General features: G+C 49.7%; 2 protein-coding genes across 8 annotated transcripts in view; both read right to left on the reverse strand.

The window, feature by feature from the left end:
* The window catches only part of Sec16a (SEC16 homolog A, endoplasmic reticulum export factor), a 35,933-nt gene extending 24,744 nt beyond the window's left edge, over positions 1–11,189 (reverse strand). For 4 of the 7 annotated variants that reach the window (XM_041674246.1, XM_041674242.1, XM_041674243.1 and 1 more), the window contains exons 1-3: positions 10,550–10,683; positions 3,405–7,067; positions 870–1,006 (exon numbers count right to left, since the gene is read on the reverse strand). In XM_041674246.1, the coding sequence (XP_041530180.1) occupies positions 870–1,006; positions 3,405–7,001 (3,734 nt within the window). In that variant the 5' untranslated portion in view covers positions 7,002–7,067; positions 10,550–10,683. Of the gene's footprint in view, positions 1–869; positions 1,007–3,404; positions 7,068–10,549; positions 10,684–11,090 lie in introns of those variants that run through there. The other 3 variants (XM_041674245.1, XM_041674241.1, XM_041674240.1) reach the window with 3 other exon arrangements.
* Positions 11,190–22,778: 11,589 nt separating this feature from the next.
* Notch1 (notch receptor 1) overlaps positions 22,779–27,792 on the reverse strand; it is a 46,651-nt gene continuing 41,637 nt past the window's right edge. The window contains exons 32-34 of the mRNA XM_041674453.1: positions 27,208–27,355; positions 27,014–27,111; positions 22,779–25,862 (exon numbers count right to left, since the gene is read on the reverse strand). Coding sequence (XP_041530387.1) covers positions 24,417–25,862; positions 27,014–27,111; positions 27,208–27,355 — 1,692 coding nt within the window. The 3' untranslated portion in view covers positions 22,779–24,416. The remainder of the gene's footprint in view (positions 25,863–27,013; positions 27,112–27,207; positions 27,356–27,792) is intronic.

Consider the following 27,792-nt stretch of genomic DNA (forward strand, 5'->3'; position numbering starts at 1 on the left):
CAGAAAATTCTGAAAGCAAGGGCACATTTAACCCCAGCAGTTGGGAGCTACTAAGCAAAAGAGTGACACATCCTTTGTAGCAAAGGCAGTTCCATGAGTACCTACTCTAGGACTTGACTAACCAGGACAACTGTAGAACTGAGGTACCAGAGTCCACAGTGGCCAAGGCCCACACTTCATTATTTTGTGCAATGGTCTGGAGTGGACACAAGATCAAAAGCAGGCCTGGGCAACGGAGAATGCAAATGGAACTTTGACCTGGCTCACAGACTTACTCAGAGGGCACAAGGCCAGAGTTCTTTTCAAATCTCTTCTCTATGACTACAAAAGAGAGGCATGGATAACCAGTATAGGAGATATACAAGCTCAGGCAGTGTGGGGGCAGGGGGTAGAGGGGTGGGGAAGAGCTTCTAGCAAAGTAGGCAGAGTCAGGCACAGAACACAGCTCGTAGTTCCTGTATTAGAGAACAGACCCCGTATTTTTAGTCCCTATATTGATGAATCTATGGACTATGCCATTACTGTGATCAATGTTCAAGACTTTGCAGTCTAAGAACTCTAACCATGCACCATCAAATTGCTAAAAGAACCAGGTGTGCCTATGACAGGAACAACCACCCATCTACTAGCATCTACTTCTTTATGGCCTTGCATAGGGTCTAACCTAGCTAGGGGTTGGGGAACAAATGCTAACAGCTCTGCTAGGGCTGCATGTGGCAGTGTGCTTAGTTCCTGTTTGTTCATGCTGACTAAATGGGTTTGTAGAATTCTCTACAGATAAGGAATTATTTTAATCACTAAGTTACCATCACAGCCAGCAATACAAACTGAGCATGAGAGTAAGCAGCCGCATGGGACGCAGCTCCCACCTGGGAATGAGCTGGTCGGAATAGTGACTTGCTCGGGAGCTGGGCCGCTCAGGCTCCGAATAGCGATGGTTTTCGGCATAAGCAGATGCTGAGCTGTCATAGGGTCTGTATCGAGGCTCATACAGGGCATAGATATCCTGTGGAGAGAAGTTTTGGGGATTGTTAGACTCAATGAAGAGCAGACACCGAATGGTCAGGACTAGCTCTAGGTGCTCCAGATGCCCACTGTCCAAGAGCAGTATGGTGGGTAGGATTCTCTCATGAAAACAAAGTCTACAGTGCAATCTACATCAACCGGCAGCCAGTAGACTCTCCCTAAGGCCCAGGGCAATCTTTTTCCTATAGTCTTGGAGTCAGTATGAGCTGAACAGCATAAATGTGCATCAGTCACTACCTCAGTAAAACAATAGGACCAGAGGTCCACATGAATGAACCCTAAAACTATCAGCTTTTAAAGCCTCACAAGAGATCTCATTGTTTTGTTTTGTTTTGTTTTGTGACAGAGTCTCATATTAGCCTAAGCTGGTCTGAAATTACACTGACCTCAAACTTGTGGAAGCCACCTTTATCAGCCTTTCCAGTCTTAGAATTACAGGCAAGAACTACCATACCTGTCTTAAAAAAAATTTGTACCTTATTCTGATAAGGATTTCAGCCCCATTATAACAAAAACCATCTCTAAAAAAGGCCCCATAGGACATGTGGAGGTCTGAAGAGAGATGAGGTGATAGGGGCATGAATCAGAGTTCATCCTCCATGTGCAAAAACCTTAGCTCTGCCATCAGCTGACAAGTAACATGACATCATGGGAAATGGTTCTTCTGACTACTGAGGACCACAGCATTAAGGGGACATGGATGCACAGAAGAGCTGTGAAGATTGGAGCCTGCAACCTATCTGTGGTTCCACCTACTCTGCAGCCCAAGGTCAGGCCACAAAGCTGAACTCCCTCGTACACCAATAGTTACAGCTCCTCCTTCTAGAATCTAGAATTTAGTAGTCTTTAGGGCACATATGTAACTGTTTACACATGTATACCTGATGGCACACCAGGCTGACAAGAAGGTATAAGCCAGTGGCAGCTTCTGGCTTAGCTGCTACAACCCTGTTCCTACAGAGTTCTTTCTGACCCATCTTCCTGTACAGTGCAGTGCCAACTGTTCTCAGACCATACACACAGAATTCAACACCACCTGGCCCCAAACACTGGAGGACTTGGGTCTTGCACCTTTCAGTAACACAATCCACCTACCTTGAGTAATGAGGAGTCTGAGTCAGAGGTAAGAAAAAGCTAACAGTGATCAAGTGTGTTCACAGACAACACCATTTTAAATGACTGCAGGATTAAGCAGAACCTAAGCAGCAGCTGTAAGCTTATCCCACTGCAGAAGGAGGCAGGAAGGAATTCAAGGAACCTCCTGATCTGCTCCCATTCTGCAGAGTCACTGCTATGTACCAGAGATGTTTAGAATCCCTCAAACTCTTTTCATTATTGCACACGGATAATCTAACGTTTTCCCTCAATGATTTTATTCTCAAGGAAGGATATAAAAGACTCCTAAAGTTACTCCCATCGTTGGTTTCAGGAGTTGATTATGTTGTTAAAACCATATGAAAGGTACCAGCAAATTGCTGACCTGAGTTTGATCCCTGGAACCCACATAGTGGAAGAAGAAAACTAACTCCTGAAAGTTGTCTTCTGATCTTATTGTGTAATGTGGTATGTGTATATCCACATGCAAATACAAATACACATACACATGCACACAAATACATGTTTTAAAAAACATAAAAGAGTTGAATGTAGTGGCACACATTGGTAATTCCAGCACTCAGGAGGTGGAGGCAGGATAAGGACTTCAAAATTTCAAGGTCATCCTTAGTCACATATGAGACTAGATAGAACTAAAGGAGGCATGTCAAAAACAAAAACAAAACCACCACATACGAAAGCCAGGCATAAGCCCGGTGATGGTGGCGCACACCTTTAATCCCAGCACTTGGGAGGCAGAGGCAGGTGGATCTCTGTGAGTTCGAGGCCAGCCTGGTCTACAGAGCAAGTTCCAGGACATGCTCCAAAGCTACAGAGAAACCCTGTCTTCAAAAACCAAAGGGGGAAAAAAAAAAGCCAGGCATACTGAGGCAAAAGGATTTTAAATTCACAGCTAACTTGGCCAAGACAGTGAGTGAAACAATGTCTCAAAGCACAACAACAACAACAAAATAAAACATACAATCTAACAAAGGCTTTTCCCTAAAGGGGAAAGCAATTCTCTGAAACTGCAAGCCATGAATGCCACTCTTTTTGTCAATGAGATGTTGGATTACACAAAAACCACACTGGTATTCCAAGCAACCCAACATACTACATCTGAGGACCCTCTGAAAGAAGATCTTCACTAGTGGCCAAGGAAGACGTTTTTTCAGGGGCACCACATGGGTCTGAAGATGGGCCACTCTTGAGAAAAACAGCATGAGAGGAGGAAAAGGGGATAGAGTGAGGAGAGAAAGATGGTTAAATGTTACTGTTCTTACCTGGTAGTATAGGGAGGCCGTCCCAGGATCTGATGGGTATGGTGAAGGGTACTGAGACTGATAGGCATCATACAGAGGCCTATAATAGTAGTAAGATGCCAAGTCTTGAGGTGCTGGACCAAAAGCATTGGGAGGTGGTGGGTGTAGCCATGGCTGGTCTGACCGCACAGCTGCCTGGCTGGCGCTGGTAGATGTAACCGATGCACTGGAGGACTGTGGTGGCTGAGGCGGCACCTGCTGGCCCATGTTGACTGGAGCTGCACTTGCTGGTGGCTGGGTTAAGCTTTCAGTCTGTCCTTGTGTGGGTGGGCTTTCTGGATTTGGAGGCTCTGGACACGCTGCTTGGGGCACTTTTGGGGGAGAATTCTGTGGCTGAGGAGGCACCAGCTCTTTTTGGGCTTTTTCTAGGCTATACTGGTCCTGGGCATCTTTTGTTACCTGCTGGTAGAAATGATCCTGGTTATGCAAGCCAGGCCCAGATTGTCTGGGATGATTAGCAAAAGACTGCCGAGAAGCTGGGCCATCTGAATGAGATGGGCTATATACTCTCACAGGATTTTCCAAAGTTCTATTTAATGTGAAGTCTAGGGCACCAACAGCTTCTTCCTGATTACTGGAGTGCTTTGCCTTATTACTATTAGGTACCAAGGTGCTGTTTGCAGGTGGCACTAGCATCACACATGTACTTCCAGCAGGGCTATTAAACTCAGGAGAACCCTTCTCTGCATTAGGATTCTGACTTTTAGGAAATGAGTTCTTTGCAATTGGAGGGGATAGCCGCTGAACCAACAAACTGGCAGGCTGGCTAGCAATCATTTCTGAAGACCCAGAACCTCGAGGGACATTGTTAGGCAAAGATAAGCCAATGACAGCACTGGTTGGAACTCCAGACAAAGCAGCATGTTCTTCAGGATCACCACTGAGAGCCCGATTGCTGCTCACTATGGATTTCTCCCCCACCACAGGATCTCCCCAGGATTGATTCTTCTCATTAGGATTCAGTAAGGTCACAGAAAAATTAATGGGCTGAGCCAAATTATAGCTTTGATCAGGCTGGGCAATCAGGACAGGTTGATTGTGCAAAGATTCAGTGGGCGGCGAGGACAGCAAACTTGCATAACCAGAACTTGCCTGCAATGGAAGGGCCTCCTCTTCTCCCACCTTGGGAGGGTTCTCAAGGTTTTCAGAAGCACCAGGAGGGTCTTGGTTCTGCAAGGGTGGCATGGATCCTGGTTTCCGGGACTGTTGTCCAGACATTCCCTTTTCTGGATGATGAATAACTTCTGAAGGTTTTGGTTTTACAGGGACATAAAGTGCAGGGGCAGCAGGGGCTAAAAGGACATTGCCACCAAAATCTGGTAGCTCATTTTGTGCCCACAGAGTTGTTGCTGGGCTCTCACACTTCACAGGCCCCTGGGCCCTGGTCAAGGGCCTCTTCTCAGGCACTGGGCGAACAGCATCCAAGGGAGGACCAGCTGTGTGCGAAACCAGGTGTCCAGCTTCTCCAGTGGTGCTAAGAGGCAGAGGGCAGGCCTGAGGTGCACACAGTGTCTCCATGTTATCTGGTGGCTGTTCTAGGTTCCCTGGGGTGGCATCAGATGATACAGCAGCTGCCCTATGCTTCTTCTGGCGGTCCTGGGTCCCTCTCACTTCAGCTACCATGTTGGCACGATCTGCTTCAACTGGTTTCACTCCAACCAAGTGGGACTTTACTGGTTCAAAAGAACTATTTGCACTTGTCTGGAACACTCCTGTAGGTTTTGGAGGGCTTGGGGTTGAGGGCTGGGACAGGCTGCTGCAGTAATTTTGGCTCCCAGTAACCTCATCTGTCTCACCTCCAACAGGAGAAGAATCAATTTGCTTAAAAAAACTCCCTGAAGTATCATCTTCAAGTTTTCCAACTTCTTGCTGAATGAATGTGCCTACCAATTCTTGGGGTCTGGCTGATCCTGGAGGACTTCTGTGGCTGTGGCTGCTGTAGCTGGATGACACACTGTCAGGTCGTGTAGGATGCAGTGGTATATCAGGGGCCTCGAGATTAGGCCCCCCACCTTTGGGGAGGCCCACAGTAACAGGCCTGGAGACAGCTGGCCCAGGAAGGGACCCATGTCGAAACTGATCACTCAGGGAAGAGGGATCCACATTCAGGGTCTCACGTGGCAAAACTTCTTGATTCTGAACAAATTCTAAGTTCTCAACATTCTCACACTGTGGCCCACTAGCACAGTGGGTCCCAGCCCCTGAAGTATCACCCCATGTATCACTAGCGGGGGTCATAGTGGTCTGTCTGTCATGCCGGATGCCCAGAGACTGAGAAAAATAAGGTTGTACATCTCCTTCCTGAGCAGCCTCGCTGCCAGGGCCTTTGGGAAAAGCCTGGTAGACACTGCCAGGTCCATGTGCAGGTGGTGGTTGATGGCCTAATCTGAGGGTAGAAGAGAAGTCATCCGAGTCCAATCTGTCATCAAGGCCTGCCTTTTCAGAGGAGAGATTCTCCTCATTTTCTGTCTCCTCCCCTTGAAAAAACATTGAGAGAGCTCCAGAGGCTGCATCTTGCTGGGCATGGTTAGCTGAAGCCTCTGAGGGACGGTGCACCTGGTTTTCAGGGCTAGTTCCCTGAGTGAAGGGAGTCACATGGGTAGGGTCGAGCACATGCCCTTTACTTGCTCCTGGATTCTGCCTGAACTCTGGGCTTGCCCACATATTCCCAACTCTGGAGTTCTGTTCAAAAGTATTTTTAGGGGGAAAGCTACTCCATGAGTGAACTACCTCATTTCCTTCGCCACTGGCCAAGGATGCTGGAGTAGACATCAGTGGAACATGGGGCTCATGGCTAGGCCCCTGATATAGACTAGATTGAGAGGAGAAATGGGGCAAGTTGGTAACCTGGGGCCCCATGTTTTGAACAGGTCCCTCTGGGCAGGGTGACTGATGCTGATAGGAGGGCTGAGGACCTCCCTGGACTGGCCCCCACTGACCTGGCATCTGTGGCTGAGGGAAGAAAGGAGATGCTGCTTGGGCCACAGTACCATCATATGGGGTGTGCCTATTCATGGGTTGGTCGGGTCCAGAACCACTGTCATTCGGATGTCCCCCATGAGGCTGCTCAGGACCCACTCCTGGAATGTAGTGAGATGGATGTGACAGCATCTGTACTCCAGGTCCTGAGCTGGAACCAACTTCAGCACTCCGGTTCATCTCCGGCCCAGGCAGTGAAGAAGGGGCAGACGCAGGGGGAAATGGACTGGTATCTGCTCTGGGCTGTGAGAGAGGTTCATGAAGTCCTGGGGCGCTATCCCCAGCATTTGTGGGAGGCACAGGCAAACCAGGCCACTGAGAAAAAGCAGAGGGGGCTGGGCCTGGCAAACTGGGCAGGTTGCTTTTGGAGGAATTGCCTAGTGGTGCGTTTTGAAGAGTCTGTCTATTAAAAGCAAACGGATCCGTTACTGGCTGTAATGGGCGTGTTATGGGAGCCACCGATGCATTAATACTGGCTGGCCTCCTGTAAGGGCTGTTGGCCCAGAACATGCTCCGAGGATTCCCAGCTGGGGGTGGTCCAGTCACACTAGATGGGACTGCCTGAGGTGGTGGCTGCATGCTGGAGTCTTTCACACAAGGAGATGCTGCTTATAGGAGGCAGGTCGAGTTTTTCTTTAATTTGTGCTAAAAAAGAAAACAGAAGAGGAATATAAAACCTAGAGATCCCAGTCCTGGATGCAATCAATAAAGCTATGAAAATAAAAAGCCTAAATGTGATTTCAATCATTTAACTACCAAAGACTCCACTTCTTCCATCCCCACCCCACATCCTCAGGGACAAGAAACGACCTTATTGTTAGTCTGACACACTACCAGATGTTCCTTAGTCCTTGACCCTTCTCGAAGCCACAACTACCACATCCAGAAAGAGCCAACTCCACTACTAAGAAAGAAACATGCATAGCATGCTTTTTGGAATGTTCATTTTAAAAGAAGAGTTTATACTTCCTAAAATGCAGTTAGAAAGTTACTAAGGGGGGCTGGAGAGATGGCTCAGAGGTTGGGAGCATTGCCTGCTCTTCCGGGGGTCCTGGGTTCAGTTCCCAGCGGCCACATGCTGGCTCACGGCCATCTGTGGTGAGGTCTGGTGCCCTCTTCTACCTGCAGTCATACACACAGACAGAATATTGTATACATAATAATAAAAAAAAATTTAAAAAAAGATAAAAAAAAAAAAAAAGAAAGAAAGTTACTAAGGATGTTTACTGCACCAAATGAAATGCCTGGGGTTGTCCTCTCAAACAAGCGAAACAAAGTTGCTTCTGACCACTGAAGTTGTAACAAGGCAGAGACTAAAAATCCCAAGAAAATTTATTGAAGCTTTACTGGACTCATGTTTCCAACAGGCAGATCTCAACAAACCTCAAAAAAAGGGGCGGGGGGGGGGGGGGGATGGGGGGGATGGAGGGAGGCAAAATCCTCACTAGTGATTTTTGTTTTTGAGCAAGGCACAACTCAAGTATGGCAGCTTGAAACCCCCTTTCCTTGTGTCAGAACTTTTTCCTGGCACCATCATCAAGAAAAAGTTTGTTTAGCTAATCCACAGAAAAATAAAGTAAAGGCAGTTTAATTTACAGATGTACACTTTGTCCTTGAACATCTTTCTGATACTCAAGATTAAAAAAAAAACCCAAAACACTGATGTATTTTAAGTAAAGTCATTTACAAAAGATTGCCAATCCCTATCTAAATGTTCTATTAATCTATAACTCAGTTCCATTACTGCCCACATACACTCCTTCCTATGTCAACAAAGAACCCTATCCTGACTAGAACCATGACATGGACTACAGTGGAACTTCAATTAGAAGCAATGCTGGAGTTCGTTAGGCTCTAACTTGTTTTAAGTAGCAAAGAAAATTGCTGTTTCCCTTTACACGAACCAAAAGGAGAAGAGAGCTGCTACTCCATCCCTGTGTATCTGGATCTAGACCCAGTCTGGACACGAAGACTTCTTCCATGTTCCTCCCAAAACCTGGTTGGCAAGAGTAAAAGGCAACAGAGGCTTCCTTCATCTCAAGAATTCAAACACCCCAAACAATTAAAAACAAACAAAAACTAAACTAAAATACAATACATTGTACAGGGCTGATGCATCAGGTTATCAATAGGTTGGGTATACACTGAGCAGTTGAGGGCAATTATCTCTCTCTGCAACTAGTTTCTACATCTACAGAATGAGAGAATAAGTTTCTTTTAAATTTACTTTTAACAAGATTCTACCCACAGATTCTTCTTTAAAGGACCTAATCCCTATAGGTGACTACTATAATCTAAATTGCCTAAATTTATACTCTTGTTTGTAGAAACTTGAAGTTATTTTCTCAATAGTAATAGACCAAGAGCTGTTTTATGAGCTAACACTATCATCTACAAAGAAAACCCCCAGCTCCCATGCCCAGAGCTTTTCACAATATGCTTGTTTCAGGTAGAACAATCTCGTGACTTGAACATTATTAATGGGGCAAGGGGGGTGTGTGTCGAGACAGGGTTTCTCTTTGTAGCTCTGCCTATACTGGAACTCATTTTGTAGACCAGACTGGCTTTGAACTCACAGAGATCTGCCTGTCTCTGCCTCCCGAGAGCTGGTATTAAAGGCCTGTGCTACCACAGACAGGGACCATTATTCTTTTACTTTTGTTTACTTACAAACAGAAAGATAATGCCTATTATTTAACTCAGAATTATAGACACTTTTATTCTGTTCAGCCAGTTATGTACTTTTCAAAAAAGCACCTGCTTCAGAGAGACCTACTGATTTCAAAGATGCATTATTCATAAACCCAGTTCCGCAGCTCAGCTGCTTCCTATCTACATAATACTTACACAAGACATTTGAAGTCTGACTCTGTGTAACTGAGGTATTTAAAACACATCCCCTCCTCTCACTGTCACTGACTAAAACTGTAAACTGTAAGCCTGAGGCACCCACATTAGTGAGTTCCACTATGTCAACAAGTTCCCCCATGGTGACAGCTAGTGATACACTTAACAGATAGACACGATAAACACTTCTCTTCTAACTCAGAATCTAAACCTGAACCCTTTCAATGTTGAAGGAGGCATCCACAGAAGAGGAAGGGCTATATACACTAAGTGAGGAAGACACAGTGACATTCAGAAACGGTTACTAAATCAGGACAGAATTTCAAACTCTGCACAGCACCTCACAAAAACAATTTCAAGGGCAATTTGGAGATTCACTCAGATACATGCCACCAGGAGTAACCACAAGAAGAGGAACCAATCCCTATTTTGCTTCTTATCTCCAAGATTCGAGCAATGAGACCCTAAGAAAGGGTACGTGGAGAAAACGTGTAAGGAGGCTGCACTGTGCTGCAACTTGCAAAAGGACCCGCAGGGACAGTAACCTGCGAGACTGCTGTTTCCTACTGCCATAGTCAGGATGGAATATGCCTAGAGTTAACACATCTGAAAGGAAATCTCGGTGCACGACCACTCTACAAGCCACTTAAAAATGTGTATCAGCAAAGCAGCCAGAGTTGATTCTGCAGGACTTAGTGTCTGGACGCTCCACAGTCATGCCGACATTCTTGTACACTTGATAGAAAACAATCCACGACCTCCCTTGCGACATCCTGCTCTGCCGGCCAAGGGATTACAAATAAATGCTCCTACTCTCTGGTTCATATGAAAATGTGTCTCATCACCAGCTCTGCAGAGGAAGCCTTCGAGCCAACGAGAATCAAAAATCTTCAGAAACCAGCAAAAGTCACGCTCGACAATTTCCTGCCCCTTCCTTCGTTTTAAACAAGTTGCAAGTTTCTTCTGAGACGTCACGGTCTGGCCAGGCTAACACCTTCCCCAGTGGCCAACCAGTTCCCGCAATCTAGACCCGGCACCGGCCTCCAGTCGGGCCCGGCAATCGCGGGCCCCGGGACAACCCACCAAAGCGACACGGCCCGTGGCCTTCCCGGTGTCTCAGCACCAGGCGACCCGGTACTGCCGTTCTCTCCAGATCTGGCGGCGTCTCTTGAGATGCGCTCGCCACTCCGGGCTAGGCCCGGTGCTCACAGCGCCTACCCGGCCTCCACAGCCTCGCCCGCCCACGGGCCTCTGCCGGGATCCACACGCTCGGCCCTCACCCGCGCAGCTGCGGCTGGCCTCTCAGGCGCCGCGGACTGAAACCCAGCCGGAGACAGCGGCGGCAGTAGGGGGAACTTGCGCGTACCCAGCAGCAGCCGCAGCCATCTTGGCACATCCGGCTCCGGTCGCCGCCGCCGCCGACGTGTCCGACGGCTACGTCAGCGCGCGCCACGCCCCTGGATCGCCCCGCCTCTCGCCTTCGTCCAGTCTTTCGCTGCCTCACCCCCCCCTGCCCCGCCTCCACAGTCCTGCCCCCTTGGCCTTGCTCCGAGCTGGTCCGCCTGCGCCGCGATCTCGCCACGCCCCCTTTTGGCTCCGTACCTTCTCTCGTCCCGTTTCTCTGCCCCTTCATCCTTTTGTCCCGCCCCATGGCCCCCACCCCTTCCCTCTAGAGCTCTCTTTTCGTAGAGCCCCTCTTGACTCCGCCCCTCGTTCTCCTCCAGTCTTTCGCCTCTTCATCTCTTCGTCCCACCCCATAGGCCCCGCCCCCTCGGGTCAGTCCTTTACAGCTCCACCCCCGTGGCCCCGCCCCTCACCCACCTGCCGGGTCCAGGGCGCGGCCCCGCCTCCCGACGTCGCCCTGGTTACGCCGGTTCTGTTCCGCAGCCTTCCTGTTTCTGGATTTGACGAGACCCCCCGGGGAGAAACTATCTTGGAAGACCGAAGCCAGCAACTCCACTGAGTCCAAAGCTCCAGTGGGTCCTACCGCCCTCCCCTTCTTCCTCCCCACTTTTCCGTTGGATCCCCCAAACCCAGACGCCGGCGTGGTGACTGCGCCTGCGCCACCCTGCTTGTTCGCTTGGCTGGGCTGTCTTCTTCTAGGGGTTGTACTAGCGCGTGCGCGGGGCCGCATCCGTTGCTTGGTTACAGCTTTCACCTACAGCCTGCGGGGTGCAGTTCTCCCGGCTATTGTCTTTGCCAGGAGCTGTCCGAAGCGCTCATGCAGCCCGCGGGTCTCTACCAGAGGAGAGGAGCCCGAGTCTGACACCACGGTCCTCTAACCTCCTTCACGCCGGTGGGGCGCTGGACCTCTTAGACCAGGGACATCCGCAGGTCAGGCTTGCGTCTGTCGGTGCAGAGGCTCTCTGGAAAAGGTGGGTGATGTCATCTGGGAAGTGACCAGGCCCGGCCCCCTCACCTGTATTCCAGAGGGCACGAAGGTGGCGCGTCTGCTAGGTCGCCTGGTCTTGGCAGACCCAGGAGGAGGAGGGCGTGTGGTGCAGCTGGCCTGCACTCAGCCACGCAAGCAGAGCCGCGAGCTCAGAGAGCCAGTTTCAGCCTGTCTGACGTGGCACTGTGGGTCACTTTGTAAAGCTAACATTTGTCTTTCGAGAGCCAGGTTCCCAGCCTCTTTCAACACAGGAGAATACGTGGTAAACTTAGCCCTAGGCCCCTAGGGATAAGCAGCAACCCCCCAGCCCCAGGATGGCTAGAACTACATAATAGAAAGGCCTTGTCTCGAGAAAACCAATAATAAATAACAAAACACATAGTGTTCACCCCCAGTTTCCCAAAAGTAAGGATGTTAGAGAGGCAGCTGGGTTCTAACTTCTTCCTGTCCTAGGGTAAAGACGGGACTAACTTGTCTGTAGTTTGGCTGGTGTCCTGCAGCCCAAGTGAGTCTGGCCTCTGAGTGACACAGACTTATTGACACAGTTTAAGGCCCAGTCTGTACTACCTACTTGTCCTGCTTTGGTGACTGTAACCTCTGTGGGCATCGGGAGAGCCAGTGGGCAGGCTGAGGACTGGAATAGATTACTTCTTTTTTTTTTTTTTTTTTTTTTTCGAGACAGGGTTTCTCTGTGGCTTTGGAGCCTGTCCTGGAACTAGCTCTGTAGACCAGGTTGGCCTCGAACTCACAGAGATCCGCCTGCCTCTGCCTCCCAAGTGCTGGGATTAAAGGCGTGCATCATCACCACCACCCGGTGAATAGACTACTTCTAATGTATATGTTGGTGCAACAGGCCCAAACTGGGACTGCCTGGGGCAGGCAGGGCACGTGGTGACTCCTGTGCCTAGGGGTGTTCCCACTGTCACCATGGATACCTTTGCCTGGGGACTCTTCATCTAGTTAGAAGTTTGGCCCAGTGTCTCCAGCTCCCTGCAGTCCCATGAAGCCAGCATCCGATACGAATTGTTATAGCCTGTGTTGCACCGCAGAGCACACAGGATTTTTATGCATGGAGGCCATGTCAGAATTTCCCTGCCCTTCTGTCCCTATGACCAACAGTTGGTGATGTTGTAGTCGCTGTATCTCCACCCAGTCAGCCTCTTCCAGTAGCTGTACTGTTTGGTGTGGTGGCCTCTGGGTGATTACATGTAGCTGGTTCACTCTGGGCTGGGCTCTAAACATAAGAGATGCTAGACAGATAAGTAAGAATTCAGTGATTCATTGCTGAGTGTTTATTGCATGTTGAAACAGCAGTGTTCTGAGTATGTTGAATTGAATAAACCCCTATTAAAAATTATGGTTTTTTTCTTTCATGTAACTAGGAAATATAAAATTCCACTTGTGGCTGGGAGTGCGTCCCCCTGGACAGTGCTGGCCTAAATGGTGTGTACTTGGCATCCCTAGTCTAGAGCTTATAGACTCCTTGAGAAGGCCATGCGTTGCTGGCTCTTATCTGACAGTGAGGAGCCGGGCCAGGCCTCTGAGGTGTACTAGAGGAAGAGGTGAAGAGAGGGTAGCTCCTGTCCTCCAGTCTCTGTCCTGTGCACCTGTTGGATGTAGCTCCAGCATCAGATGTGCTTGGTGGTCTGTGCCTGCTCCATGTGGCACTGTGCTCAGCCCCTGACCGACCCTGAGCATGGACACAGAACCTGGAGAGGAGAAAGGGTCACTATTCAGGATCCAGGGCTCCCTGAAAAGTCCCAGCCAAAAGCATGCGAGGGCCATGGGTAGAAAGAGCCGACCGGGAGGGCTTCCTGGACGAAAAGGAAATATGGCTGAGGGTAATGGGGAAGCAGAGACAGCTGTGATTTAGAGCTGTATGCCATTTGCTCCCAGGCCTTATAATGTACAGGCTGCTACCATTGTGCCATCTGGGCTACCACGGCTACCATGCCCCCAATGTGAGGAGAGATCCTTTCTTGAAGGTTAAGGCCCGGCCCCTGTGGGCAATGGTGGGCAGCATGAAAGGAGCTTCAGGCCAGCTTCGCTTTTTCACATGCCCATAGTACAGGGCTGCTCGTAAATGAGACTCCATACCCAGACAGTTGTGCCTCGGAAGCCCTGCTTTCCATCCATAGTGTCTTAGGCACTCTGGGTACTCACTGGGCACGTGAATGAGGGTGGACCTGTGGACAGAAGGTGCCAGCCAAAGAAACCCTAGCCACTGTATTCCTATTCTGGGTTGCTGAGAATGGGGCCCGCAGTCTTTCTTCGCCGTAGGAACGAGTACACTTTGGGTGCCCACCTGTCTGTTAGAACATAGATAAAATGGCTTGAGCAATTGTTGGGTAGCTGTTATGTCCAACTGTACTGAAAGATTCTAGAAGCCATGGGGGCTGGAGAGATGGCTTAGCAGTTAAGAGCACTGGCTGCTCTTCCAGAGGTTTTGAGTTCATCCTATCTCCCCCGCCCCTCACCCCGCAATCACATGGTGGATCACAAGCATCTGTAATGAGAGCTGATGCCCTCTTCTGGCCTGCAGGTGTACATGCAGACACAGTACTCATACATAAAATAAATAAGTCTAAGAAAAACATTAAAAGAAGAATAGTTTTTAAAAAAAGATTCTAGAAGCCAGAGAGTCAAGGGTATTAGACAATTGTATTTCCTCACCTGTGAAAACAGGTGGTTATCACAGCCTGTCCTAGACTTCTGGAACCATCTCCGTAGGTAACAAGGACTCAGAATCCACAGTAGGCCACTCCCTGGTTCCTTCCAGGTATGGTTCATGTTAACCGCACTGCTGGTAGCCTCCTGGTTGGGCTTATGGGTACACGTTCATGTTTCCAGAGTCCCGCGATAGGCTTGGCCTGTGCTATGTCTCAGGCAGCCTTAAATTACAGAGCCAGTAACAGGGATGAAGTAGAAAGCACGAGACAGTTGACATCACACTAACCCAGGACCACAAATAGAGCAGGAAGATCTCTCAGCTGTGTGGGGTCCCTGAGAAGAGTAGGGGTCCTCTTTCCAGCACACACTCAAAGGTGATGCCAGGCCCCTGCTGTACTCCAGACATGGCAGACTGGGATTGGACAGATAGGCCGGCCCTCTGTCCTGGAGCGGGTGTGGGCACTAGAGAGCTGCAGTCATGGAGCTGTGTGAGACACTCGTCAAAGCAGGGGCAGGAGCTCTTAGGGTTGAAGGGACAGTCTGGGTAAGGCTTCTGTATGGCAAGGAAAGGGATCCTGGGATGTGGCTCTGTAGGCTCATCAAGGGCTATTTGCCATGGGATATTATCAAACAAGGCAGGCCCTGGGGGCTTTTCAGCTCAGTTTGGCCTGCCACAGAGGCAGCTTGGGCATCTCAAGCAAATGGTATGCTGTCTGCATCAAATGTAGAACCCACCTTAGATGAGGCCTTTGTACAGAGATTAAGATGCAACTTCTTCTGTAGTCCCCACAGCAACATTACATAACACAGCGCGTGAATCTGAAACATGGGTGGTGATTTGCATTGCATGGGTGAACTCCCCGGGAGTCTGGGCAGGGAAAGGACAAAGGGTGCCGGGTGCCAAACTGACTTTGGCCAGGGATCCTGGAAAAGTGGCCTGCCAAACCTCTCTTTCTCTCTGAGCATCCATTTCTGCTTTTGGAGTGATTGTGATGGGCAACGTGGCTAGATGGATTTCTTACATTCTTTCTACGGAGATGACCTCTCTCATGGATCTGGGAGTCTCTTGGCCCTGGCTCTAGTGAATAAACTTGAATGAACTGCACACCTCTTTGAGCTTCAGTTCCCTTGTTTGCAGCATGAATAATAGTATCTTGGGATGGGCACAAATACCATCTGGAGGATATCCTGTTGGTCAGAGGAGCAGTAGTGGAACACTGCCAGCAGAGGGCAGCAGAAAACCACCTACAAATCTGACCAGCTATTGAGGGCTTCTTCCAGCCTTCCTCACTTTAGTTAGGTACAGGTGTTGCACACCCTGCAAACCCCCCCCACCTCCCCACCCCCCGCACAGCAGCCCTCTCTGAGGGAAGTCTCTATTTCTGGATCCTCTGAGGGTTGTGGGCTTGCTGAAGACATCAGGTGCTGCATAAATGCTCCCTGAGTTGAGCACAGTGGCGTCGTGGAAGATGATGGATTTCTAAGAGCTGAGGCCAGAGACTCAACCCTCAACCTTACAGGAGCCAGTAGCAGTGCTGTTAAGATAAGGGAAAGGACCTTGTTCTGTATCATCCCTTCTACCTAGTCTGCTATAGCTAAGGTCTGTGACCTTTTTCTCCCCTTCCCTTTCCCAGATTAAGAAGACAGGGTTGGTGGCGAGTAAAGAAGTAGCTTAGGTCAGGCTTGTTTCTTAATCCCAACTCCAGTAGAAGTCATGTTTACTGCCTGTCTCCCCGCGCAGAGGACTCTCATCAGAAACACAATACAGTGTTAAATATAGAGTCATAGAAATTACATGGTGCTGTAGAGATTGAAGCAGTGGGATACAAAAACAACCATGAGGTCAAAATTGTGTGAAGGCATCAAATCATGTATTTTGTGCTACACCTTGGGTGGCCTGTGCACATAAAAGCCCAGCAGCACACATGCCTGGCCGCTGGAAGCCCAGTGTCACCATCTTACCGTGAGGATGATGACCAGCAACTATATATGCTGGGCATGACTGCTCAGGGATGCTCCTAAAATCCACGGTGAGGGCAAAGTGGCCATGCTCCAGACGGAGCGCCGGTTCTATGTTTATGGCCAAACCATCCACACACAGGCCTCAGAGGCCAGCACCTTACATAGAAGCACACTCTAGGGATCTTTTATCCTAAAGCTGCCAGGTAGAACATGAAAACACCAACCAGGAGAGTGGTCGGGAACCAGGGTAGAGTCACAGCATCTTAAAGTTCAGGTACAGAGAGTAGAGCCACAGCATCTTTAGTGTTCTAGTACAGAGGGTAGAGCCACACCATCTTAAAGTTCAGGTACAGAGGGTAGAGCCACAGCATCTTTAATGTTCAGGTCCAGAGGGTAGAGCCACAGCATCTTAAAGTTCAGGTCCAGAGGGTAGAGCCACAGCATCTTAAAGTTCAGGTCCAGAGGGTAGAGCCACAGCATCTTTAAGGTGCATATGCAGAATATAGAATCACCCTATCTTTAAGGTACACGTGTAAGGTACATGTGTAGATAGCAACCCTGTCATTGATCTACAAGATAAAGAAGTTCTTTGGGAAGGTTCCATGACTTCTCTTTTTATTATTATTATTTTTTATTTTATGTGCTTTGGTGTTTTGCTTACATAAAGGTCTTGGATTCCCTGGAAATAAAGTTACAGACAATTGTGAGCTTCCTTGTGGTACTGGGAATTGAACCTAGTTCTTCTGAAAGAGTAACCGTCCCTTTTAACTACCGAGCCATCTCTCCAGCTCCCTCACACCCCTCTTTAGAGATCCACAGTACACATAGCCCATTCAGGCTTGGGGATCCTGTAGTAAAGAGCCCCGTTTCCCCCTAACTCCTCACTCTGAGTTTCTCAAGATAACATTTTTTGGTACCATACTAACTAGCAGTGTTCAAGTATTGTATCAAAATACCTTTGCAGAGAAATGTATCTTATGCTATGCCAAGAACTTCTGCTGGGACCTTTACCAGAGGCCCTCGTGTGCAGCTGAGGATTGGTCTGGAGTCACATGGTAAAAATCATCTCCCCATGGAGCTTCCCTATTGGTAAGGCTCAGGATAAGGCAAGACTCGTGGCTGGTTGGTTCCTGGAGCTGCATGAGGATGCCAGCACTCCACTGGTTTTGGCTGCAGGCGGAGCCCTGCTGCCTTGGCTGGGTCTGTGCACAGATACCCTTGGATCCCTCTTTGTACTGGACAGCGCAATGCAGAGCCGCAGTTGGTGCCCCTCTAACAACAAGGGACAGAACACCAGTGTGGCAGTCTTTCCTTTTCACCTCTCTTACTTATTTCCTTTTTTATTTATCGACAGGGTCTGGCCTTGAATTCCCGAGCCTATCTTCGTCTCCCAATACCACATCTGGCTCCATGGATTGCTTATCTCTGATGGTGGCAGAGGTTTTGAAGTCTAAATCTTCCTGTCTAGGATGACAGTTTGAGCCACATGTGGCCTCTGAGCACCTTCAGTGTAGCCAACCAACCCTGGGTTCAGGCACAGTGCAAATAATCATAATACCAGTGAGATGGTTCAGTGGGGTGCCTGTTCCCAAGCTGGACTAAGTTCAACTGGTAGGGGAGAGAACTGGCTCACACTAGTTGTCCTCTGACCTCTACATGTATGTCATGTGTGAGTATACACACATACACACACATACAAATAAATAAATATAAATAATGATAAAAAGAATGTGAATTCAGTCTTTTTAGTACTTTATGTGGACTGTTGGTTAAGTGGTAACTGTGGTTTTATTGGTTAAACCAAAATGTATATATGTATGTACTGGTCTTTCGAGACAGGGTTTCTCTTAGTAGCCCTGGCTATCCTGGAACTCACTCTGTAGACCAGCCTGGCTTTGAACTCACAGAGGTCCGCCTGTCCTTTCCTCCTGATTGCTAAGATTAAAGACATTTGCCACCACTGCCCAGCCAAGATGTATTATCAAAATAAATTCACCTGCTCCTTTGTACTTTTTTTTGAAGGGCTGTGAAGGATTTTAAATGACCTACGTAGTTTCAGTAACATTTCTGTTGGCATGGGCTTCTCTGAATCACCCTGAGAGGCCAAGGAAGCCCTTCTTCTTCAAAAGTATGGAACCTCGCCTACCCCAGCACTATACAGGAAAAGGAAGGACATTTCGGGGAGGGGAAGAAGAAGGGGTTAGTTCTTGCAGGGGTGTGTGTGTGTGTGTGTGTGTGTGTGTGTGGTTTGTGTGTGTGTGTATGTGTGTGTTTCTTTTTGTTTTTTTTGAAACAAGATTTCTCAGTGTAGCCTTGGCTGTTCTGGAATGTGCCCTATAGACCAGGCTGGCCTTAGACTCACAGAGATCCTTTGCTTCCTGAGAGCTAGAATTAAAGGCATGCACCTGGATGTTCTGGATTATTTATAACTAATTGTTCGTTAGTTTTGAAACAGGGTCTAGCTGTTTATATGACTCAGGATAGCCTTGAACTTGTGTCGATCCTCCTGTCTCAGCCCCTTGAGCACTGGGTTTACTATGCTTGAATGGCTCTACTTACATACTTTGAATGTTGAAAAGTGGGACTTATAGAGCGAAGCCTGGTGGAGCATACCTACAGTTGGGAGGCTGAGGCAGGGGGATCACAAGTTCCATGCCTGCCAGAATGACATAGTGAGCCCCGTCTCAGACTGCTCTACTTATTGACCACCCACTCCCCTCTTGTAGTCTCTGTGTAATAACTCTTCTTCTGAAGTAAAAGCAAACAAGAACGGTATAAGATGACAGATCCCTGGGAAAAGGATAGTTCTTAGGGGACTCACTAGCCTATGTCCCTGGAAGATTTTGGCATTCAAGAGCCGACCTGGGCCTTGGACTCTTGGATGATCTACTTGAGTTGCTGTGTAACAGCTCCACACACTGGTTGGCTCTCAGAGGAATTCACTTTATCCGGGAGGCAGATGTCTTAGACAAGGTGCCACAGGGCAGGTTGTTTCAAGCCCACTCTCAGCCTGCAGTTGCCTCTGCTCCCGTGTATATGACCACCCCTCTGTGTGTCTGTGTCGCAGAGCTCATCCCCACACTTCTGTCTGCTTGGCTTTTGGTCCTGGGATATTTCTGCTGGGAGATGGCAGGACACTGTCCTGTATTCCTCCTAAACAACGAAGACCAAGGCTGGAAGACTCCCTTTCCTCTCTGGGCTATATAGCTTCTAAGTGCCCCAATTAGTCCTTAAATTGTGTGTGTGTATGTGTGTGTGTGTGTGCATGCGTGTATACATGTGCATGTGGAGGACAGAGGGTGTCTTTCTCATTCTCCATTCAGGTTTTTAGTTTGTTTTTGAGACAGAGACTATTAGCTCTGGGCTGTCCTGGAATTCACTGTGTAGACCAGGCTGGCCAGGAACTCACACGTTCAACTTCTGCCTCCCAATGCTGGGATTAAAAGTGTACGCCACCATGCACATTCTATTCCATTCCCCCCACCTTGGTGTCCTGGAACTCACTTTGTAGACCAGGCTGGCCTCAAAGTCACAGATATCCACCTGCCTCTGCCTCCTGAATGCCGGGGATTAAAGGCGTGTGCTACCAATGCCTGACCCACCCTATTTGAGGCACGGTCTTTCACAGGACCTAGTGCTCCACCGATTGGCTAGGCCGATGCAGCTCCAGGATCCTGTCTTCCTCTCCACCCCAACATGGGGTCACAGATGTGTGGTCATGCCAAGCTTTTATATGGTTGCTCAGGATCCAAACTCAGTCCTTTATACTAGTGCAGCAGGGATTTTCACCATCTGAGCCATCTCCCCAGTCCTCACTGACTAGGCAAGGCTGGCTATCTAATGAGCCCCAAGAATCCATCTACCTCCACCTCCCCACCTCCTGGTGCTGCTGAGATTACAGCCCTTTACCACACCCAGATTTTTTTTTTTTTCGAGACAGGGTTTCTCTGTGGCTTTGGAGCGTGTCGTGGAACTAGCTCTGTAGACCAGGCTGGTCTCGAACTCACAGAGATCCGCCTACCTCTGCCTCCCGAGTGCTAGGATTAAAGGCGTGTGCCACCACTGCCCGGCCACACCCAGATTTTTTTATAGAGGCTCAAACCCAGGTTTACATGACAAGCACTTTATTGACGGTTATCTCCCAAGTCAATTTATTGATTACTTTCTTTGGTCCTGGAGATGGAATCTGTGCATAGTAAACAAATTTTCTAGTAGTGGGCTACATCCCTAGTCCTTAAAAAGTATTATTTCTTGTTTTCTTCCAATGATGTCAGAGACAGAGAGACGCTCTTTGAAAGTACTAGGCTGAGTTGAGTGGGGTGGTGCACGCCTGGAATCCCGACACTTGGGAGACCGAGGCAGGAGGCTAATCTGGGATACCCAGCAAGATCCTGTCACAAAATAAAAGAGAACCTGTCATTGCATCCATAGGGACAAACTAAAAGTTCACAGATTGTGGGATTCCAGCATTGACGGGTCTGGGACCGTCACCATGCCACGCAGCCTCCCGCCTCTTAGACAGTGCTGGTATCCATCATACCAAGTCATACTTGTAGCCACCAGACAGTCATACCCATTTCCCCAACCCCAGGGATGGCCACTCTGTTTTCTGCCTCTGTGGCTTTAATTACTGGGGACATTTCATAAAAATGGCCACTTGCGAGGCTTCTTTCACTGAGCCCGATGTCCTCCCACAATTCACCCACATTTTAGTAGGGTCTTAGAGCTTTGTTCCTTTCAACCGCTAAAAATTATTCCTCTGAATGTTTATTAGGGTGTATACAAAGAAAAATGGGCCATAGGGTGCACACAGTTGTGGGGTTGACAAGTCCTCAGAGCTGCACCTGATTGCTGGAGACCCAGGATATTAATGGCCCAAATTATAGAGATCTAGGAAGGAAAGGCAATCTTTCAGAGGGAATCTGAGGACAGGAGAAGACTCAAGCTCTGCCACAACAGGCAGAGTGTCCCCACTCTCTTGCTCTTTGGTAGTGTGGCTTCTTCTCACTGGCTAGAGATTTGTTCACACAGGTAAGGCTCCTGCGAATGCAAATGCCATCACTCCAAACCCAGCCCAAGTGTGTGCCTAGAGGTCAGCCTTCTCAGTGTGAACAGGCTATGTCCTTCATCTGATGCCATTGTGGGTGGTGCTACAGAGAACACAGGCATATGGGCCTGCTAGGCCCTTTCCATCGTCATTTCCATTTCAGGGTGGAAGTTTAGCGGTGCTAGGAGTTCTCTGGGCAGAATTCAGGCCCAGACATTCCCTTGAGGCAAGAATCAGACACCTTACCATAATTCTGGGTGTGAACACACTTTATGGACCCTCTGCTATCACAATGTACAACCCTGGGCCCAGGACAGGACATCTGAACTTGATGGATTCACTCTTGTCCTCAGATGGCTAGACTCTGAGAGGGAGCCACACTCCCCCTTGTCACTTTGGTTAGAGACTCCAGTGGTGCTCCGAGGTGTGGGTCAGGTGGAGAGGACCTGGCAGGAAGAGAGATGATCCACACCTGTACTGTGCTGACTTCTTCTCAGGCCTAGGATGCCTTTGTGGCTAGCACTCAATGTCTTAGAATCATGGAACTTTCCAGACCCACCTTGCCCTGTTACCTGCTACCACATTCTGTGGTTTCTGCAGTTCTCCGTCCTCTTAGGTCTGGTGCATGCCCCAAGGCTCCTCCCCATGTTCCTTTCTGCCTGCTGCAGGGGTTCTCTGACTAGATGAGTGTTGCTAAAATTCCTTCCCAGGGGGAGACAACACCTACCCCTCCTCCTAAGGTCCTAATGACAGTCCCAGGCACGATTCCATTAAAGTTGACTCTAGGACACCAATGGATTTACTGGGCTGACGTAAAGAACATAGGTGAAGGGTTACTTTCTGAGTGTGGCTGCTTCTCCCCGATTAAAAAAGAAAATCCACATTGGAAGGTATCCAGCAGGGCTAAGGCTTTCCCACAGCCACATAGATGGAGACAACTCCCACTTGTCTTCCTAGACTAATATTCTAGTCCCTCCTTGAGGTCAGGCACAATTAGGGCAGGAATGCATACAACAGGCAGTATAGATTGGCTGGATCACCAGGAGAAGGTTCTGTGCGTCCCATTGGGGGGATATAAACAGTCAACAGGTTCAGTGGGGATGACCGTTTGCAAGAGGGCACAGCTGAACTTGAAGAAGCTAGTGGTTATTGGGCTCAGAGGATAGTCATTATACAAGGTTGCCTCCTCTGATGGGGATGGGGCTGACATCAAATCCATGTCCCCCTCAGGGCACTGCATCAACTCCTCTGGCAGCTGTCTTCCCAGCTTGCTGTCCTGTGCTGTCCAGCTTCTAGGAATGGTATGTCCCTATGATCAACCTTGCTGTTATTACTGTGTATGAAAGGATTCAGATTTCGGTTATCTCAGTGTCAAGTGGCCCTTGCTCTGCCACCCACCCCACAGAGTGAGCCAAACAACACGGGAAGTTTAGCAAAATCTGGACAACCATCAACATTTTTTTATTGCAAATTAGTTAACAAAAAAGATGAAAAAATACATCATTTTCATTACCTACAGTTTTACATGTAGATAACTTTTTTTTAAAGTTTCCTTTTTCTGTAAACTACACTTTATTTTATAAAACATGGTAAGAATCAACATCTTAGGATGTGTCTGGTCATACCTACTAGGAATGGCCCAGACACTGACCCCCCAAGAAGCCAGGAGGAGCTGCCCTGAGGAGGTGGGCACCTGCCCCTGAGCGAGCCTCCAGCACACAGTGTCTGGGTGAGGGCTTGGTGGACGGCAGATGGGCCATCCTGAGTTGTGCTCTTAGGAGCTACTGGTTCGGTTCGGCAGCTGTAGGTCATGAGGCCTGGGTCACAGTGAGCCACATTCTGACATTCCTCATCAGCTTGACACAGGACAGACTTGTTCCTTTCGATTTTTTAAACAAAATCCACCTTTAAACATGTATTTACAGGTACTTATTCTGCCACAGGCTTATACTTGATACTGCAAGAATCTGTTGTGAGCATTGCCCTGAACCAGGAGGGACTTGGCAGAAGCAGGCACCACCTACATTCCAGCACACTCAATGCGAGTCCCCACCCAGGGCAGTTAGGGGATCAAAGCCCAGATTTCCTTGAGGCCTCCTCAGTGCAGGCCACTCTGGCGAATCCACAAACACATTGGAGCCCTTCCGCAGTCAGGTCTCGGGAGCCCAGGCCCACGCATGGACAGTCCATCCTCAGTTGAGTTTGGATGATGCTGGGGCCCCACAGGAAAATGTCCGGGCAGTATCTTTCTCCAGAGGGTGGGGTTACTCCACATGGCCCCAGGAGGCACCACATCCTGCATGGCTCACTGGCTCAAGATATCAGGAAGGGGACAGTGGGGCAGGGCGAGAGGGGAGGGAAGTACTCCCAAGGCCCATAAACACTACTGTGGAACACGGAAGCCTGAAGACTCATGACTGGTACTGGGTAGCACACTCTGCACATGCCAAGACATCTCTTTAAACCCACACTGGTGGTTTTAGAAAAACATATAAACCACATCATTTTACTTGTTTCCTGTTTTAGGTACAAAACTAATCTCCGAGCCCAAGGTGTGAAGGTCTTGGCCTGTCTCTAAACACATCTACAAATCCCAGGTCAGACCGGGAGGAGGGGGCAGTGGTTGGAGGTTGGCAGGCATCTTGGGTAGACGGGGATTTCTGACCATGGCAGGTTCCAGCTTCCCTTCTGTCATGGTTTCTCTTTTGATTTTGGAAAGAAGCAATCAATAAATAAACAGCATTTACAAATCATGAGTCCTTGTTCATATTTTACAAACTTCACCCTGACCAGGAAAATCAAGGCTCTGAGAACTAGTTTATTTTCTTGGAACAGATAGGTCTTTCCCTAGTGCCATAGAAAACAATACATATAAATAAAAAGGCAGTGTTTCTGTGGAAAATAAAAGTACATAAATAAATACTAAAAAAAAATGGAAATTCTTGTCCTCTTATTTTGTATAAAAACATTTTTTTAAAAAAAGCTCCTTTGGTCGCCCCTGCATCCTGGAGCACTGGAAACGACTCCCAACAGGGCTTGGGAACGGAAGCTGGGGTCCTGCATCCCGCATCACTGTTTACTTAAACGCCTCTGGAATGTGGGTGATCTGGGACGGCATGCTGGTGGGCGGGCTGGAGATGCCCTCGGACCAATCAGAGATGTTGGAATGCGGGGAGGAGCTGGACCACTGGTCAGGGGACTCAGGGGATGGGGTGAGGAAGGGGTGCTCTGGCACCTGCAGCTGGTGGCTGGGGGTGTTGTCCACAGGTGAGGATGAGTAGCTATGCTGGGAAGGAGGGGTCAGGAACTGGGTGGTGGTTATGGGCGGGATCATCGAGGATGGCAGTGATGTGGGCTGGGCCTGGTTCTCCTGGGGCAGGATGGTGTGCACAGGCAGACTGCTGGGGCCCAGGGGCTGTACATCCGCCTGGCTGTGCTCCCCACCCAGGAAGCTCCGGCCCAGGTGCCCATTGGCTGCTGAGCTCACACTGAGGTGTGGCTGTGATGGCGGCTGCAGGTTCTGAGGCTGGATTTGTAAGTTCTGTGGCTGCACCTGCTGGGTCTGCACCAGATGGGGCTGAGTAGCCAGCCTTGTGTTGGGCAAGCCCTGGTAGATCATCGGGGACAAAGTATTGGTGGAAAGGCTGCTGTGTAGTGGGGCCATCATGCCATGCTGGAGGCCAGCTGCCTGTGTGCTCAGCGTGCCCGATGCCACACCTGATCGCAGTGGGTTGTACTGGCTGGGCACCATGCCGTTCTGCAGCCGGGGCAGCCACTCGCACTGGCTATTCAAGCTTGCAGGTGTACCCACGGTGAAATTCATAGCCCCTGTGCCATTGGTACTCAGCACTGTGCTGGCACTGGAGGCTACAGGCAGGTGGGAGAGGCGTGGGGGCGGCGGCTCAAAGGCCAGCCGGCTGCTTCCTGCCAGCGCTGCCATCTCAGGTTTGGCCGCCACATTCAAGTGGCTGATGCCCAGGTGGGTGTCAGGCATACCAGGCAGGTGGCTGAGAGGCATGGATGGAGACTGCTGGAACGGGGAGGGGAGGAGAGGTGGAGAGGCCACATCTGACAAGTAGCCATGAGGCGACTCGAGGGAGTCCACAGGCGACAGCATGCTTGAGCTGTCCAACAGGCAGCCCTTGCCATCCTGGGACTTCTTCCTCCGTGCTTTGAGGTCCTTAGCTTCCTTGCTGCCACAGGCCAGCCCTTTGGTGCTGGGCTTGCGGGCCTTTTTGCCTTGGGTGGCAGACTTGAGGTTGCCCAGGTAGCCATTGGGTGAGCAGAGTGTGGGAGACAGTGTGGGCGTGCCACCCAGGGCCGTGCCGTGCAGCTGCGGACTGCGCACCAGGTTGTACTCATCCAGCAGCCGCACGATATCATGGTGCATGCGCTCCTGAGCAATGTCCCGGGGCAGTCGGTCCATGTGATCTGTGATGTCCCGGTTGGCGAAGTGGTCCAGCAGCACTTTGGCGGTCTCGTAGCTGCCCTCACGGGCGGCCAGGAACAGGGGAGTCTCCTCCTGCAGGACATGGACAGGAGGCCTATGAGGGAGCTGGGCCTGGGATAGGACCTGCTGAGTCATTCATGATGGATGGCCTGGGAGGAGGAGCTAGGGAAGCAGGGGTTCCTCTTCCTCTTTTCACAGTGGGCCTAGACTACCAGGCTTGGAGAGAGGAAGGTTATAGTGGGGCCTCCCTATGTTACCCAAGATGGCCTGCAATTCAAAATCATCTTGCCTCAACTTCCTAGTGCTAGGATTACAGGTGTGTGCCACCACACCTGGCTGGACCTGAGCCCCTTTTTTAGAGAATCTAGATCTATCACTTCATACCAGAGAAGGTCTGTGGGACCCTCCATGCTAAATCCACAGGGCTTCCTCTGTGTGGGGTCAGGCTGCCAAAAACCTACTGAACCTCGTGCCCTTTACCCTCCTCAAAATACTGCAATCTGGGGACTCAGGAACCTTTAAGGAAAATCTGTCCAAAGGACTGCCAGTGGCTGTGGCATCTCAGTTCCTTCCAGGTCTGCTCTGCCCAGTAGACATAACCATACTTCTGCGAGGGCTGTGAAAGGCAAAGGAACCTAGAGAGGCGTCTACCAGGCTCTGATTCTCTTGATAACCACTGGCCCACCCCACACCAGGGAGAGCCCCTGGTGCCTGCTGCCTGCTGCATTTCCTGCCCTGCAGTGGAGCTGGTGAGGGAGGCATGGACTTGGCACTTCTGAGCAACTAAACAGTACTGGAGCAGTAACTAGCCCTCGACAAACGACAAACAGAGACATTGGGAAAGCAAGGTGGGGAGATGCAGCCTAGGATTTCCTTTATCCCAACAGAGGGAAGATGGTAGTAGTGGGCCATACAGAGCCACCCCACCCAAGCCCTTTGGCCAATCCTGAACCCCTAGGGTCACCATACCCCCCAAGGACAGAGGGGAACAAAAGGTAAGGTTCAAGTAACAGTGACATAGGACATTGGCTGCTGCCTCACCCCATCTCCTCGGCAAGGGTAGGTTACTTTATCTGCTGTTGTCCCAAACCCCAGCCCCCACACTTGGGAGGTGGCAGAAGAATTAGCTGTGTCCCAGACACTCTAACACCCCAAGTGGTCCCCATATGGGTACACTGGAGTCCCTGTACTGCCCCTGCGGTTAAGGCAGCCCCTTTGCTCACCTTGTTGTTTTGCATGTCTTTGTTGGCTCCGTTCTTCAGGAGGACAACTGCAGCATCCACGTTGTTCACTGCCGCTGCCCAGTGCAGGGCTGACTTGCCTGGAAAGGAAGCAAGGAGAGAGGAAATTAGGTTAGGGCTGACCAGACCGTGGAGTGGTTGATGCCTTCCATAGCCGGGCTCTAGCTTGGGCCTACCTAGGTCGTCCACAGCATTGACGTCTGCATGTGAGTTAATGAGGTCCTCCAGCATACCCTCCACGGCCAGGCGTGCAGCCAGGATCAGCGGGGTTGTGCCATCATGCATGCGGGCATCCAGGTCTGTGGCTCGGTTCCGGAGCAGGATCTGGAAGGTAGGGATGGATTCAGGCAGACTGATCCAAACACAAGCTGGTATCTCCAAGAACCAATGCCCAGTTGTTCCCATGACTCAGATGAACTCCCAAGGAAGATGGGATGTTATGGAGCTACAGTCAATGTGCAGGAGGGGCTAGGGTTCCTACCCCAACCTTTGGTGACAGAGATGACCCACTGTGACCACATATGGCCTCATCTTATGGTCATGGCTACCAGAAACATCTCCAGGTTAAAGGAGTCAAGCTTCTGCCTGGCATGGGGGACAGAAGGGAGGGGAACCAGGGTGCATACACACAGCCCACAGCCATACTTGGAACTGCTAAGCTGCCCTGATTGAGTCACAAGTGGGAGGAGTGGGATAGCGACCTGAGTAAGGACTCTCAGCACTGCCTAGATTCCTGCAGGTCATACACAGATCTGTGTAGG

Source organism: Microtus oregoni, unplaced genomic scaffold, assembly GCF_018167655.1.
Source record: "Microtus oregoni isolate MIOR12 unplaced genomic scaffold, Mior012 000025F_ref0000491, whole genome shotgun sequence".
NCBI classification, from domain to species: domain Eukaryota; kingdom Metazoa; phylum Chordata; class Mammalia; order Rodentia; family Cricetidae; genus Microtus; species Microtus oregoni.